At 40.9% G+C, this 17,377-nt stretch overlaps 2 protein-coding genes across 2 annotated transcripts; one reads left to right on the top strand and one right to left on the bottom strand.

Moving 5' to 3' along the window:
• Positions 1-859: 859 nt before the first annotated feature.
• LOC134674690 (uncharacterized) lies at positions 860-4,256 on the bottom strand. Its single transcript, XM_063532812.1, has 2 exons — positions 4,036-4,256; positions 860-2,481 (listed from the first exon to the last, which is right to left on the bottom strand). The coding sequence occupies exon 2, from the start codon at positions 2,266-2,268 to the stop codon at positions 889-891; it is 1,380 nt and encodes a 459-aa protein (XP_063388882.1). The 5' UTR covers positions 2,269-2,481; positions 4,036-4,256; the 3' UTR covers positions 860-888.
• A 141-nt stretch (positions 4,257-4,397) lies between these two features.
• Positions 4,398-11,906, top strand: LOC134674695 (alpha-ketoglutarate-dependent dioxygenase alkB homolog 7, mitochondrial). The gene is made up of 4 exons (XM_063532819.1): positions 4,398-4,557; positions 5,112-5,302; positions 6,607-6,786; positions 11,763-11,906. The coding sequence occupies exons 1-4, from the start codon at positions 4,449-4,451 to the stop codon at positions 11,889-11,891; spliced, it is 609 nt and encodes a 202-aa protein (XP_063388889.1). The 5' UTR covers positions 4,398-4,448; the 3' UTR covers positions 11,892-11,906.
• The last annotated feature ends 5,471 nt before the right edge of the window (positions 11,907-17,377 follow it).

Here is a 17,377-nt window from a genome sequence, read left to right as displayed (position 1 = left end):
AACATGCGTGGTCTTGAGATCAGAGACACAGATTGCTTGTTTTTTCTTCAGCGATTATATGTACTATAAGTACAATTTAATTAAATTATGCAATAAGTATGTTAATATATCCACAAAAAGGTAGGTAACTAAAATCGAGTCAACCCATTAAATTACATCTGAATATACAAGACCTATAACCTAGGCATACACTTTACAACTAACATTTTATGCGCTATTGCGCTTAGATACTTATGGCGCTGGCCGTATAAAGTTACAATTTAATACACAACTTGTAAATAACATAATGCTAAATCTTTTCATAAATAATTAAAACTTGTCACCAGTCACACAACACACAACCACAAAAAAGGTTTTCCAGCACCCTTGAGGCTTCAGATTGTAATCCATTTTTGATCGTATTTCGGTCGGCTGAACCCATAGCAAACTGACAATTAGATTGGAGCACATTTAGATCGATAATTTTACACATGAAGCTTTGAGCTACTCTCATATCAGTAGACAAGAAATATTGCAAGGACTATTGATCTGAGTCAAGGCATATTAAAACAAAATGAAGATACATATATGTATGCAGCTTAAACGGGCTCTATTCATTTCACATGGAATCGGACACTGCTACACACCGAGAGTTCAAATACGCGTATGACGGCACAGTGATCCCTCTGCTGAGCTGAGACGCCCCATACAAGCATCTTTTGGGCGTCGGCGTCTAGTTAGCGCTATGGAAAATGGTGTCGCTGCACAGTTGCGCCAACGTTGCGTCGAGCAGCAGCCATAGGCCGACGCTCGGGGGACGCCAGTGTGTGGTCTCTCTCTGTCCCTTGTGGTTTGCCGTCTGCGTGACGAGCAGCCCGCCCCGCCCCCCGCCGCGCCGCGCCGCGCCGGCTAGCTGCCGTCGCAGTAGGCCGTCGCCCACGGCGGGTCCAGCTGCGGGTCCTGCAGCGGCCGCAGCAGCCGCGTCGACGTCCAGTGGTAAAAAATCTTAGCTCTAAAACCTTCACCGCGTCGCCGAAAGGAGTCCTCTGCGAAACGCGCCGCGGCGCATTCGACGCGGACCTTCCTCTGCGGCCCTTGCAGTCCTACAGGAGGCTCCACGACCTCTTTAGTCACGTCGGAGGCACAGTTGCAGGGCTGCGCGCGCTGAACTGGCCGTCGACGCAGACAGTACGGGCGAGTAAAATCCCGCTCCGCCGGCGGACGCTCCGATAAACACCGAATAAACTCTAGCGTTGCGTGCCTGCGTAACGCACCCACATATGCCGAACGCAGCGGCAGATCGAGATCTAAGACTTCCAACTTCGGCATAGAGGCGGCTAATTTTAAAACGCCTTCGGGCGTGATGCGGCATCGCCAGGCTTCCAACACCTTCAGATCGGGCAATCGAGCGGCTAAGGCTGGAATGTGTTCGTCGCCGAGCGCCGAACCGCTCAGCGCGAGCTCCTCGATCCCTTTTGGCAACCGCACGATTACTTCGTCAAGGTAAGTCCGTCGCACCATCACCGCGCCCGTTATGTGCAAGCGTCTCAGGCCCTGAGGCCGAGTAGCGCGTATCGCGTCTTCAGCGGACATCAACCAACAGCTATACAATTGGAGATTCACCATGTTCGCGCAGTCGCCGATGGCTTCATACATGTGTGCGCGTAAATCCGCGCATCGGAGAGTCAAATCAGTCAGGTGGTCTTTCCTGGCGCGAAGCAGAGCCAGCAACCTCGACGGCGGCGTGAACAGCGCCTCCCCAAACATGTGTAGACCTCGCAGCTGGCAGCGTTCAGCGCCGGGAAAGCGGGCAGTGTAACTATTTACAACTAGTGACTGCAGGCGGTCAGCCACGGCGGAATCCGAGACGTCCCGCGCCGCGCACGCCGTGAACACATCTAAATGCCGCAAATTAGGTAACGCATCTAACAAAGCGATTTCCTCGTTGGAGAATCGAACGCCTGAATGGCAGGAGAGCTCTCGCAGTTGTTTCATGCGCATCGTAGCTGTGAGTAGGGAAGGTATGGAGCATTGTAGACCGGAAGTGACTATTAGAGAGCGGAGGGTGTTGGGTAAGCGCGGGAGTTGTAACCTGCAGTGTATGGAAGCGGCGCGCCGTCGTACTAGCGCGGCCCAGCGGCGGTTGACCCGGGCCGCGCCGGCCACCAGCTCGCGCGCCGGCAGCCGCTCCAGGATCAGCAGCAGCACTTCATCGGGCAGCCGCTCGATGCTCATGGGACGTCGAGCCGCCGCGATCGCCGCTCGGCATTGCGGGCAATATAGACCCATGACTGTCAATTTCTAAGGGAAACAGCCTCTATTGCGGTATTTTGCAGTCTCCTGCAGATATACCCTGGACCATGACTTACATATACTTTATAAAAGCAGGCTGTTGCTTAGACATTTTAGTCTTGTGTTGAGGCCCTATGGGTAGCATCACCTCGCCATGACTAGGAAAGATGTGATGATGCCGTGGATTAGGAAAGATGTGATGGCTTGCACCTGAAACAGAACGGAATTTCTTTTGTGATTACTGTATACAAGGCATAAATAATTAAATAGTATCTATTTGATCACATCTATATGACATATATATGACGACCGGTCTGGCCTAGTTGGTAGTGACCCTGCCTGCGAAGCCGATGGTCCTGGGTTCAAATCCCAGTAAGGGCATTTATTTGTATGATGATACAGATATTTGTTCCTGTGTCATGGGTGTTTTCTTATAGTATTTAGTATTTGTATATTATAATATATATCGTTGTCTGAGTACCCACAACACAACACAAGCCTTCTTGAGCTTACTGTGGGACTTAGTCAATCTGTGTAAGAATGTCCTATAATATTTATTTATTTATTTATTTACATCTGATCAAAAACGAATATGCAAGAACTGTAGAAAAATAATGCAATTTACTGTCTGAAATAAAGGATTATTACATATTATTACATTACATATTTGATCACATAGTTTTCATTAAAATATAATAGAAATTAAATCAATTAATTGTAAAAAAAATTATAAAAACTCAGTTATATTTTTTATACCTAACTAGGGTTAAATAGGCGTTGTATTGATAATGGTTAACCAGAAACTATCAAATCCGAATTAAAACAGCCAAAAAACTAGTCAAGTGCTATTCGGACTCGCATTCCAAGGGTGCCGTACATTACCCAATTTTTAACAATGTAGTTTTTTATGTGGAATGTGACTGAAATATCTATACAAACCTGTAGGGGTCGGATCAAAAACTAAGTAATTAAGTCCGACTCATGCTTGAATGCACATTTCTAATAGGTTTTCCTGTCATCTATAGGTAAAGAACTATTTTGTATTTCTTTTTTCAAAATTCTAAACCCAGTAGTTTTGGAGATAAAGGGGGGGAATGGTCGGACAGGCAGACAGACGCAAGTGGTCTGTTCCATTATAAGGGTTAAGTTTTTACCTTTTGAGGTACGGTACCCTAAAAAGCAACAGTGTCATATTTTTGTGATAACTAGATGAGGGTCAAAATGGTGCTTTAGTTTAATCCTGCATGTCAAAACGGACTATTGTCAAAATACCTAAATCTGAAAATATTAGCTTTATTGGTTTAATTACAAAATTCTAACAAAATATTTATTTTAAGAAAAGTTAAGGACAAAATAGACTGTTTTGGGTATGAATGTGGATTTATGAAAACGATTCATATATATGTTTTACTTATTTATATACTTATGTATAACCACGCCCTTATTACATCGTTTTAAAGTCACTGCAATAATGAAAATAACATATTGTGAAATGAAAATGTTACGCGTGTAGCCCATATTAAAATTCTTAACTACACATATAGGAAAAATAATGGATTGTGTCACTATGTACACATTCGTTTTTAGTCTTTTAACCATCTCCAAATCACCAACCACCAAGGACAACAAGAAAACAGCAAGACATGCATAAGAAAAAATACATCGCATTTAAAAAGGATCCATAAACAAAAACACTGCAATAAAACCTGAAACCCAAGCACGACCTTCTTCCAGAAAGGGAATCAAAATGTTTATAACAATCACCTGTTGTTTGTTGAGGGCTCGTATTCAGCAATTCAGCAAAATCCTGATTATTTACAAAATGTACACTGCAAAATCTGCACATTGCAGGTTAGCATTCATAAGATGACGTTGACAGATGTGTCGATAAATAGGTCCAAATCGAGAAGAAATTCTCCACCTGTGTAAAAATCAACTTAAAATATAATCATGAAATTTTATACTAATGATGCCGGTTGATTTTATTTACATTGTATGTGATTATTTCCTTATGTTGATTAGTTATAAACAAAATTTCATAGTTTTTCCCTTCGTAGATTTTATGTTCAATTTGGACTACAACTGACAGCTCTATCAGCTGACTGTCATTTTTTTCTATTATCAGGTTATTTTGTGAGAGTAAATTACGCAAAATAGCGGTTTGTTTACAAACCTCGATGCGTGGCCTGACATTCAGCGTGCTTCGACGGTGCCGCACGAGCCTGTGGCATCCGGCGGCGCGCGCGCTGTGCTCGCAGCCTCAGCCTGCAGCCGGTGCCTTGCCTGGTAAGGCTCCTGAAACTACAGTCCTAAATCTCTTTCTTAGTTAATGCTCTTCTTTTTCTGTGATGGTCTCGGGGTTGCTACTGCCTACAGCTCAGAGCTTACATTTCCATACCGTTGGTTCCATACTGGTCATGAACAGTAAAAAACTTTCGCATTCCTATTAAATTTTACAGGATGTTTATCTGCCTACCTTAAGAAGTAAGTAAAAACAGCACCAATAGCCAATTCTAGGAACATGTTCAATGAATAATACAGCATTAAGGCTTTTGTCAAAAATTCCATTTGTGATACAAGCTTTTATCGCTGACTACTTTTCTTTCAACAGACAACTAATACTCATTCAGACAATTTCTTATAAACCCAAACACAATTATATTGCACTGTTGTATCACAGAGTTCCTATGGCCACATGTGTCCATCATCAGATTAGCTTGACGGGTACCATAATTCTTATTTCATTGTCACCTAACATACACATGTTACTAGATGTACCTATGTGAAGTTTCAGCTCTATCAAATAATGGGAAGTAGGCCTGGAATGATTATTTTACCAGTTGCAGACCCAAAGCTAATCGAGGTGCACTCATCATGGCCATTGGATGAGCAGCCGGAGCTCCGAGCGGTGACCATTCAGGGCATGCAGGTGTTGCCACACTTTGTCACAGTGGCGGAGGAGGGAATGTTGCTTGCCGAGCTGGAACCCATGCTCAAGCGGATCAGATATGAGTTCGACCATTGGGATAATGTGGGTTCTTTTTTATATCTCTATCTCTAGTCACTTAAAAGCCTATTAAAATGTCTCTAGGTTCATTCTAATTTGAATCTCTTTTTTTGACAAATCATAAATTCATTAGCAAAAGTAACAACTTAGGTTTGGCATTTTCTACATGATTTTTTATGAAATATATTTAATTATAGTACTAGTTCTAGGCAAATTTAGGTTTAGGATGTAGGTTGTATAATAGCATATATTATAACCGGTACCTGACTAAAAATATCTAGAAAGGTGATTTGTTTACAATTTAAGGATGATAGACTGATAGTATTATCAATGCAGAATTGATATGGTTTTACTTATCAAAACTATGTAATCAATTAGATTATACATTTTCACAAATCATAGCAGGTACAGCTTGGCAAAGAGTAGAAATTATAAAGTGGCAACACTATAGTCCCATTTTCTTATATAAATTGGTTACAAGAGGGACGACACTACGGTGTTGCCACTTTTTTTGCCAACCTGTACATTTGAGATGACATCAGCGCCTCTCGCGGATATCTTCCGAACCACCCCCGACCTCGCTAACAAGGGCGGCCTTGCCGCGAGGCCGGCTGAAGGCCAAGGCCGCTGCGAGGCCGTTTACGAGTTGCGAATGCTACGTCACGGTCATGTATATATATACCTACGTCATGTTATGACTTATGACGTCAGAGATAACTTTGTAAGGAAGTAGAGGTAAAATGTAAAGTAAACGACTGATGTAAGATTTATAAATGTCGCAAATATAGATGGTCAAGCAAATCTTGTCAGTAGAAAAAGGCGCGAAATTCAAATTTTCTATGAGACGCTATCCCTTCGCGCCTACATTTTTCAAATTTGCCGCCTTTTTCTACTGACAAGATCTGCTTGACCAAGTATATTTCGTATTTTCATATACTTACTTTTATCGGATATGTTTTACTTCTGTAGCTCTACAAACTCAACATGATGAGATTAATGAGGTAATTATATACTAACGAGGTCTTAATTTAGGCACAACATAAACTGCGTACCGAATGTGTGCTCAGAGGGCCTACCGCGAACCACTTTCGACGTGTTGCCTCTCTGTCGCACTTGTAAACTGGTACGTAATTAAGTGTTAGAGGTACTACCGCGAACACCGAAGTTCGCAAATTGCAGGTATCTTTGTCTTTTACTGCAATTAGGCGTATTTAAAGTTACATAGGACGAGTGCCCGCAATTTGCGAATTTCGGAGTTCCCGGTAGGCCCTCTGGCCTTTAGCGTTCTTGGCATCCAATGTGTTAACGACAACTTTATTGTTTCGCAGGCGATCATAGGCTTCCGCGAAACGGAACGTAGTTCATGGACCCCGACCAACGAAGCTGTCATCTCGCGAATACGCAGCGTTTTCCCGCGAACTGGGCTGGACTCGGAACTCCTACCCGCTGCTCATGTGTTGGACTTGGCCGCGGCGGGACATATCAAGCCTCATATTGACGCGGTTCGGGTGAGATACATTACATGGTTTCCCGCTTTACCATTAACGAATCTGTCATCTCACGAATACGCAGCGTTTTCCCACGAACTGGGATTGACTCAGAACTCCTACCCGCTGCCCATGTGCTGGACTTGGCCGCGGCGGGACATATCTGCAAGCCTCACATTGACGCGGTTCGGGTGAGATACATGTTTTCCCGCTTTACCGTTAACCAAGCTGTCATCTCGCGAATACGCAGCGTTTTCCCTCGAACTGGGCTGGACTCGGAACTCCTACCCGCTGCTCATGTGTTGGACTTGGCCGCGGCGGGACATATCAAGCCTCATATTGACGCGGTTCGGTTCGGGTAAGATACACGGTTTCCCCCTTTACCGATAACGAAGCTGTCATCTCGCGAATACGCAGCATTTTCCCGCGAACTGGGCTGGACTCGGAACTCCTACCCGCTGCCCATGTGCTGGACTTGGCCGCGGCGGGACATATCAAGCCTCACATTGACGCGGTTCGGGTGAGATACATGGTTTCCCGCTTTACCGTTAACGAAGCTGTCATCTCGCGAATACGCAGCGTTTTCCCGCGAACTGGGCTGGACTCGGAACTCCTACCCGCTGCCCATGTGCTGGACTTGGCCGCGGCGGGACATATCAAGCCTCACATTGACGCGGTTCGGGTGAGATACATGGTTTCCCGCTTTACCGTTAACGAAGCTGTCATCTCGCGAATACGCAGCGTTTTCCCTCGAACTGGGCTGGACTCGGAACTCCTACCCGCTGCTCATGTGTTGGACTTGGCCGCGGCGGGACATATCAAGTCTCATATTGACGCGGTTCGGCTGTTTTTTTTATTGCCTATTTTGTGTTTGTGTTCTGGGCTTTTATGACTAGCGAAAATGTGCCATGAATACAAATGGCTCTCTAGATTCTAGATATTTAAAAAAAACTATTTGCCCTAGTGACCGGACTGACTAGAAATCGTACATTAGAAATACGTTCAAACACATATTGGCATATAGGTATGTATAAAAAGTGAAGTCGTCAGAAGTCAGCTTATTGTCATGAAACTCATGAATGAACTCAAAGTTTTGTCTTACCCCGGCTACTCACGTAACGATAAATCGTTGCGATAAAACTGTGCAGTCCGACTGTGCAGATAAATCGAACCGTGTGTATGACAAATCGTTACGATAATCGACATACACACGGTTCGATTTATCTGCACAGTCGGACTGCACAGTTTTATCGCAACGATTTATCGTTACGTGAGTAGCCGGGGTTAGCGACCTCTACCCAGGGTTGCCATACGTCCTTTTTTGGTCATTCGTATTGGAGAGTTTTTAGAAACTTCAACTAACCACTGGAAGCTAGCTAAAAATGTATTCATATACATAATACGGGACACGTATTATTATAGTCTATGGCTTGGTTGATTTGTTTCATATACCTACGTAATACGGGACACGTAGGTATTCGAATCATTAAGTAGTATTCATTATTATTATTATTTACTATTTTATTATAATGTTAGTATGTTAACTTGTGTGTGTCGAATTTCGTCCGAATTTTATAATGTAAATATTATGTAAGTGTGATATGAGCGAAAGCTTGAAATAAATGTTTTTTTTTTTATTAGGTAGGTATATTCATAGGTTAACATTTATATTTTTAAACATCGAAATAAAACAAATCACTTGATGTTTAGTAAACTTTAATTAACGTTAGTAAAGTAATTAAGATTTTATTACAGCAAAAAAAAGTAGATTTAAAGAAATATTAGTGGATTAGAAAAAAATGTTTAAATATTCGATTCTTTAATTTATGTAAGAGTCTGATAAAAAAATATTAAAAAAGGACAATTATTTATTACAATCAACGTCAATCATAGCATAGCAGATGGGACTATTTATCAAAAGTATCTACTATTAGTAGGAGATCCCCCATATATGGGACCTTCACCAATTTGTCTGACGGATGAAACTATGAAAGAAAATATGTTCCTGAACATAAATAAATAGGGTTGCCTAAAGAAAAATGGTCAAGGCTATTTTTAATAAATTTTTGAAAAAAAATTTTTTCGACAAATTTCACCGATTTGTCTGACGAACGAAATAAGTTTCAATGGAAAGTATACAACTTGTACAACATAAATCAACTAGGTTGCCTATCTTTTTCTGGTCACTATTATTATGTGGTTGCCGTGTTTAAAGAGGTGATTTTACATCGATAATTGCACTCATCTGTCTGACGCTTGAATTATACATCAAAATGATGGTAATTATTGCAAATACAATGGTATAAGGTTGCCTGCGAAAATTCTGTCACAAATAAGGGTTGCCAGGCTTTTAATTAAAATAAGAAGGGAAGACTTTTAGCGATAACTCATAAACGGCTTAACTGATCAAGTTTGTTTTAATTTTATTTGATTGAGTTTTTTAAGCAATATTTTCATGATTTTTTCATATTTTTTGGACAGATGGTTCAAAAGTTAGAAGGTAAAACCTTTTTTTTCTTTCTAAACGATTATTTTCGAAATGATTCACTTTATCAAGAAATGTTGTTTAAGGTGGCCACTGACGAGCCTTCCAACAGTCCAAATAGCGTGGCTGCAATCCAAAATCGCTCCGTGAATGTCAAAAACGTACAATCTTTAAAATTAGGATGCCGTCCATTTGGATGAATCTATTGTAACTGCATCCATTTGGAAGGCTCGTCAGTGGCCTGCTTTAAAGACCCCTATTTATTTTGAAAGGACCCACTCTAATGTGCCGGTGCGGCTGCAGGCACTTCGGCAAATAAAAAACAATTGCCCTCCTGCGCCAGCCACATCACGAAGTCTTGAGAATACTTCACGGCTACTCGCAGCGCCGCCTTGTTCCGAAACTCTGCCGTATCCTGGTATCTGTTTCCTCCATTTTCAAGCTCCCTGGCACACATCGACCTCAGTGAAAAACTTTGCCTGTCAATGTCATTATTCTCAAAATACGAAGCATCCCACGGTGTGTGTCCCTCTAGCCTTTCAGCTCTGGTACTCCTCGGGACTTGTGGGTGTATAATTTCCAAGAACGCAGCCTGCGAGTCCGCACAAATTATATTTTCAAAAAAAGTTACACCACGATGACTTAATATTCTTTTTAATAACGGAAAATGGTAGAAAAAAGCGCTGAATGCGAGTAGACACATCGGCTTGTCTAAAGAATCGAGAAAATCAATAATAACGTTTTCAGCGTTTTATTCTGGCTCGAAGTCCCCGTCTCTGACACAGCCGTTATACTCCCGGTAGACGGGAGGCTCCGCGATCTTCTCTGCTCTGGTCTCTTCTTGTATATTTCGAAGATGTTGGCTCTTCACCGCTAACAAGTTCATGGAAACTATTATATGAGGCGGGCGACCTCTTCCTCCTAGGTTAATGAACACGTACGTGTCTATCGAGTCCATTGCAGTATGTCGAAGTAGTATGCAGTATGATGGCAGTATGTGATGTCTAAGTGCCAGGAAATGGGTTTAAATACTGTTTGTGCATTACGCATGTTCAACCGATATCACTGAGGTTATTTATATTATTTAATCCCATTGGTCCGTCCTAGCAGTTATCAGCTGATGGTGTCATAGACCATAGTCAAGTACGTGACTGATCTCAGGACAAGGGTGAATTACAGTGGAAACTGGATAAGTGGAACCTGGGTTAGTGGAAAACCTCTTTAAGTGAACCGAAGTTCTCGGTTCCAGTCCCTTGGCAATGAATTACCTCTATAAGTGGAATTTTGGGACCTCTATAAGCGGAATCCATTTTTTCGAAAATTTCTTATTTTTACCTCTGTAACTGGAAGCAGTCGTCTTCAAGACCTCTATGAATGGAATAGCTCGGCGTTATAAAACCGTCACAAACAAAGTACCCTGAGTTTGTTTCGTTAACATATATGGTTCCTGTTTAAACTACGTATTTTGTATGAGTACAATACTGGTTGCTCTTGTATAAATAAATATTAGGAGTGTAATTTTTTAAGAATAATATGTTTTTAAGAATAAATATATGTATTATTTTTGTTTTTGAAATTTTGAAAATTGTACACGATTATTTACACTTTTACAGTATTTTTTTTTTTTAAGTCAGGATTACATACCTATTTTTTGTTAATACATACATATCTACATACATATTTAATAAAAGATTATTTAAGTCTTGATCTTTTATTTGACCATACTATACGTGACCTCTATAAGCGACATTACTAGCATCCAGAACCTCTGTTAGCGAGAGCCTCTGTAAGTGAGAAATCGTTTTATTTAAACCTGGTTAAGTGGAAAACTGGATAAATGGAAAACCTGGATAAGCGGAACTAAACAGCCGGTCCCTTGCGATTCCACTTATCCAGTTTCCACTGTATTTGCAGAATTATTACTATTTTAATTCAATTTAGCTATTTAACTATACCTAACTACCTATTGTACATAATTATATCATTTGGACAAAGAGATTTTGAAAGAGATCGAGGGATATTGTCAAAGTGAATTAGGTATGTAGTCAGTACATTTACTGCCATCTTTCGACACAAATGACTAACACTTTTAGAGATTTTTGATCCTTATTTTTTCACTGATGTCAAATAAGATAAATGTCAAAAAGTATCGCCATCTACTTAATAGTCGAGAGTGGGCCGAAGGGCCCGAACCGCCATCGCTCGAAAAGATTGCTCTTTGATTTAGTTAGACAGGGCATCTTTACGCTTTCAACCTGTAAGTGCGTAGTTTTTGATGCCAAGAAAACCTTTTTCGGATCACTTCGGATTTCCAACCGCCTTTCGATTTTGTCACAAATTTAATGATGTCAATGGAGTCAATGGGAGGGTAACACGATGCTAAATTATGAGTTACTCGAGCGTCGTAGAGACCTATTGGATTCGTAAGATCAGATGATAGGAAGAATTTGCGCCATGGATGCTCCAAGGCAAAAGGAAGACTTATCGCAACGAAGGAACTTCCCTGTTTCAGTTCTGCGGTGGGATGATAGCGGGTCTGTGCCTCCTGTCTGACGCCGTGATGCGCCTGCAGCACGAGACCCACAAGCATCTCGGTCTGGACGCCTTGCTGCAGCGCCGGGCGCTGTATATCATGAGGTAGGCCTGTTCCAGTTCCGCGGTGGGTGGTAGCGGGTCTGTGCCTCCTGTCTGACGCCGTGATGCGCCTGCAGCACGAGACCCACAAGCATCTCGGTCTGGACGCCTTGCTGCAGCGCCGGGCGCTGTATATCATGAGGTAGACCTGTTCCAGTTCTGCGGGGGGGTGGTAGCGGGTCTGTGCCTCCTGTCTGACGCCGTGATGCGCCTGCAGCACGAGACCCACAAGCATCTCGGTCTGGACGCCTTGCTGCAGCGCCGGGCGCTGTATATCATGAGGTAGACCTGTTCCAGTTCTGCGGGGGGGTGGTAGCGGGTCTGTGCCTCCTGTCTCACGCCGTAATGCGCCTGCAGCACGAGACCCACAAGCATCTCGGTCTGGACGCCTTGCTGCAGCGCCGGGCGCTGTATATCATGTAAGTAAGTAAGTAATCATTTATTGTCAGATTATGCAATATTATGTCAGTATACAGATGTTACAATATTATTTGATTAGAGATTAGAGAGTGTGAATCAACCGGTTTACGGTATACCATGTCCTTATTCCTAAAATACATATAGTACAATTCAAATAACCTTAAGATTAAACTAAAAAAATGTCTAAGGTACAAAATACATATTTAAAAAAAACAATTCAACCCTACAATCATAATATTATAAAGCAACATTATTGTTTATTACCTACTAGCTATATTATTCATTACTATGTCAATTCAATATTATTATCTTCGAGCAACACGGAAGGGAGGCGGCATTCGCACTATTTCCCCTCTGCCGAGGTACAAGATTAGCGCGTCAATTTAATCTAGCGCGGGTAATAAAACTAGTTGCACTTGGATTTTTCACTAGACCGAGTCCAGACGCGCGCGTGAACACTGCTGCACAAAAATGCCTGTTTGCTCGGTTTGTTATAAAATTACTAAGAGGTCGGGGACATCAAATTTACAAAAGGAAATTGTTACATTTCACAATGTAATATTTTTTTTACATAGTTATCATACGTTAAATTACATTTAAATACAATAATTATTATATTTTAGTCTCAAGTAATTGTTGGATTTATCGATTTTGCTCGCTCAGTACAAATTGCGGATCGGTCGAGCGACAAATCCGACTTCTCATCTCTCAGAATACAATGACATGCTTCAATGAAAATATGTTAGTGTGCGTGTTGTGACACTACAGTTCGTTTTTTTTAGCATTAGAAAGAAGTACAAAGAAGGTAAGCGATCTTGACATGTCTTTTAATTGTAAAACGCTTTATAAAAATCAGTAACTATTACTTATGTTATGAAAGCAGAAGAATATAAATGATCGTATTAGATTCATAATTGTTACATATTTGATGTGACTTATTTTTAAAACGTGTTTTTCAATTAAAAGACACATCAAGATTGTTTACTTTTTTCTAATGCTAAAACAACGAACTATAGTCACTCGTCCGTACACAAAAAGAGATCGAGGTTTGCAAGATTTGTCTTTGACGTGTGTCATTTTCTATGTATTTGTGTCGTCATTACAGATTGGAATTTGTATGTAAGTGTGTGAGACATGCGATTGTGTGCACCTTTCCCCCCGCGAAAAATGGCAGAAAGATTTGTACGGGTTTTTATCGCTTGGGCCCCTCCCTTCCGACGTGTCGGAAGCCGGTATTGCTCGAAGATTATTGTAATTTACATTGTTATTAAGGTCAATATTCATTAAATAGGTATCATTCACATGTCAAGCGTTAGAATTGTTCTATCTTGAGAAAAAAATCATTGATATTGTAAAAACATTCAGTTAGGAGAAAGGATCTTAACTTGGAGAAAAATTTGTTGCTTGGCAACTCTGTCCATGACATAGGAAGTGCATTGTAAATACGAACAGCCATGTAGTAGCAATTTTTCTTACTCACTTCTAATTTACATTTTGGGACTACTTGGGACCACTTTGGGATTTTGGGTGCTATGAGGTAGGCCTGTTCCAGTTCTGCGGTGGGGTGATATTTCTTAAACTTTGAGACCGTTTTTTATTAAAAGCAAATAATTACCTAATTTATAGCAGCTTAGCTCATGTAACATGTTGTCTGTTTCAGTGGAGTGTCTCGCTACGAATACACGCACGCAGTCCTAGGGGGCGAGGAAAGTATCTGGCGCGGCGAGAAGTTACCGCGACGTAGGCGAGTGGCTGTCATACTGCGGAGCCAGCCCAGGCCAGACCGGAACTGACTACCCTTCATGACGTGACTGTCGACTACACCAGGGGTCCTAATCTTTTCGGTCCGCGGCCACTTCTAAATTGCGGCGGCGGCGCCCTAACTTAGGATTGCCTTACGGCCCCTCTACTGTCTGCGGCCCCCCACAGTTTGGGAACCCCTGGACTACACAGTTGGCATACTGACAGCCCTAAAGACGTGAGCCCGGCTTCGGAAACTTTGACATGATTACATGTATTACCTACTTTACGTATTAGGTATTTAAAAACATTAGTCTTTATTTTTATAATGTTGAAGATAAATTAAAAAAAAATTTGGTAGTAGACCATTTGCCAACTTTATCGCTATACTATAACACCGAATTTTATAAATGGTCAACTGATATTTGTATAAAATGCCAGTATTGTGTGATTTAGAGAAGTATGAACCATTAATTGTTTGTTTATATTTATTGATAATGTTAAATAAAACAAGCAATAAAAATAACTTGGTTTATTATTTCCATATCTTACTTTACCTTTATTAAAACTACTTATAAAATGTTTCAGCATAGATCTGACCCACGCAATAATAACCGGAACTCATTTTATATCATAACTATCATAAGAGTTAGGAGCAAATAAATCGATACATATTTTTTAATACAGTTGCTCAAAAAGTGCTACTTTACGTAGCTGTTTAGCGTGCGGAAAGTTGGTTATCTCGAACTAGTGCTTTTTACTTTTCCAATTTTTTTAAATTTATACTTGTTCCAATTCACGACTACTTATTGATGAGTGTTAATATTAGTTTCCTTTAAACGTCGTAATCAGCATAAAAACCTACCGTTAATGTAAGAATACGAAAAATATTACATATTTCATATTTAATTACTTACCTCTTCATCATTATAACACGTTTATTTTTTAATATTCAATATTGAAAATTCCGTTCTTAATAAGTTGACTGAATGGAACGGAATAGCTGCCAAACGCCCATAGATATAATATACTTAAAGACGACGTCTAACCGAGCTGTCACTGTTACCACTTTTGTTTAGTGTACGATTAACAATGTTTTTCTTATTTTTTCGCAACTGTATTAAAAAACGTCGTTCGATACACGTGCGGAAATGTCATTCTTCACTCGTCCCGAGTCTTGTAGCTGGGGTTCTAAGGTCCACCACCTTGCATTTTGGAGACAAAGCAAACCGCTTGGAACAGGTGTTCCTGGGGATGATCTGAGCCGATTAAGCCCGGTTGCCAAGAGGTTCCACCCAGCAGGTGGGCAGGGGAGGGGGGGCAAAAGTGGCTCCGGCGCGCCTCACTCTAAGCTATATATCTGCATACATCTAGCAAGTATATCAAGTTTGGTGTCTTTTTCGTGTAATTCGAGGATGAAGAATTCATTTCTGTGACTAAATTTTCACTCTTCCATACAAAAAAATCGAGAAATTAAAAATTCCAAAAAAATCTTTTTACTTTTTTTTTCGAAAATCCTCTACAAAATTAAAACTATGAGGATTTGCTCTAGAAAAAAAATACCTGTGAATAGCCCAGTTATCCTACTATATAGAATAGTAAACTTGTTAAACATTTTTTTTTCATAACTCTGATAAAAAAAATGTTTTGTGTCGCGCGGCGTACCTGCATTGTAAGAGCGGTATGCAGCGTTTAGGATTTTTAAGTATGTTTCGAAGGTTTCTGATAAGTTGTTATTCTTCTGGTTGTAAAAAAATACTTCTGGACGTGATATATATACAAATATAAATTAAACGTATAAATATAGATGTTGGGAAAACTTTCGCCAATAGAGTTATTATAAATGTGATAAAATTAACAAAGCAGATGTTTGATTAAAATGCGGGTTAAAATACGAGTAAGATATATATTGTTCGCAATTGCCGCTACATGCCCATGGGTCCGTGCATTTTAGTTTTTTCTTAACGCAGTTGCACCTCCCTGCGCATTTTGTTTTGCAGCGGCAACGAATAAGCTCTAAACAATCAGCAGCCGCCGCAGGTAGGCTTGTACATATGGGCTCCCAATAACCATTTTGTTTGGACCAGCTCCAGTCAGCAGGACATGGAAGCTGTTGCTGAGGGGCTATAATCTGTCCCCAAACATAGCCTCCTTGGTAAACTGCACGGAGAATATGTTTACGTAGGTAGCGCATCTTCCATTGGAGGCAGATTCTCTAACTGAAGATTATTTTTTGTAAAAAGTACTTTTCGGCACTCTTTTACACTTGTACTTGTACCTGATCCGAACACTGTAACACAATGCATAGTATCAAAATAATGTCTAAGGACCAATTCACATCTCGTAATTCAAATCTGTTCAGATTTAATATTGTAAGACTCTTACTTGTCATACAAGACAATAACATTTTTTTCCAAAATTGGCTGCTCAATGTTGTTTTGTTTACCGTATTTAAATCCCTCCGGAACATTACAAGGACCACTAAAACCAGGATTGTCAGATCCCTCATATTTCCCACTTTTCTGTATGCTGTATGTCTCACATGGACACTAAGGGCATCCGAAAAACAGAAAGTGAATGCACTAGAGATGTGGTGCTGGAGACGAATGCTGGGCATATCATGGACTGAGCATCAATTATTGAGGAGCTTGGCATTAAAGAGCGGTTGCTTTCTACGGGCAAAACTCGGTACTCAACTTCTTTCGACACGTGTCTCGTCGAGACGGAACCTCTACAGAACGTCTAGTTGTGCAAGAAAGAGTAGGAGGTGACAGGGCTAGGGGAAGATCTCTAATGAGATGTACTGACCAAACCAAATCAGTGTGTCGGCCACAGTAAGCGAATGCTTACGGAAAGCAGCTCTACGGGAGGAATGGCGACGTGTCGTTAAATGAGTCGCTCAAAAGTTTTCATAATGGCCACGACCACTCTATCAAGAGTGTAACGAAGAAGAAGGCCCTCCGTTACAGCAGGATATGCGCTTTAAGCTTGAAATACGCTTTTTTTCCCTTTCCACACACAAAAGAAACTGTGTTGTAACCTGAAAAGGCGTGGAAGAATGGCAAGACTACTATCCTTTCTGGTCCTGTAAAATAAATCATATATCTATGAGTTACAAATAAAATCATATATTTAAAGAAAGTTTGCAGCACGTGACCATTAGCCCAGTTGACCTGTCTCTTATTGCGGTGACATATTTATTTATTTTATTTACAATTAATGGAAGAACTACAAACGTTAGCTTAAGAAAATGCAATAACATGGCACGAGAGGAACAGGTGATTCTTTCCTGTTCCAATCCTCCATTAATTGTAAATAAAATAAATATGTCAC

Source organism: Cydia fagiglandana, chromosome 20 (assembly GCF_963556715.1).
Source record: "Cydia fagiglandana chromosome 20, ilCydFagi1.1, whole genome shotgun sequence".
In the NCBI taxonomy this organism is placed as follows: Eukaryota; Metazoa; Arthropoda; class Insecta; order Lepidoptera; family Tortricidae; genus Cydia; species Cydia fagiglandana.
The sequence above is the reverse complement of the archived record's forward strand: the minus strand, read 5'-3'. Positions and strand labels throughout refer to the sequence as shown.

Excerpts from the sequence above, each read along its gene's own strand:
- LOC134674690 (XM_063532812.1), bottom strand. The coding sequence starts at position 2,268 with ATGGGTCTATATTGCCCGCAATGCCGAGCGGCGATCGCGGCGGCTCGA.
- LOC134674695 (XM_063532819.1), top strand. The coding sequence starts at position 4,449 with ATGCGTGGCCTGACATTCAGCGTGCTTCGACGGTGCCGCACGAGCCTG. Across the intron at positions 4,558-5,111 it reads TGCAGCCGGTGCCTTGCCTG|TTGCAGACCCAAAGCTAATC; the intron begins GTAAGGCTCCTG and ends TTATTTTACCAG. Across the intron at positions 5,303-6,606 it reads AGTTCGACCATTGGGATAAT|GCGATCATAGGCTTCCGCGA; the intron begins GTGGGTTCTTTT and ends ATTGTTTCGCAG.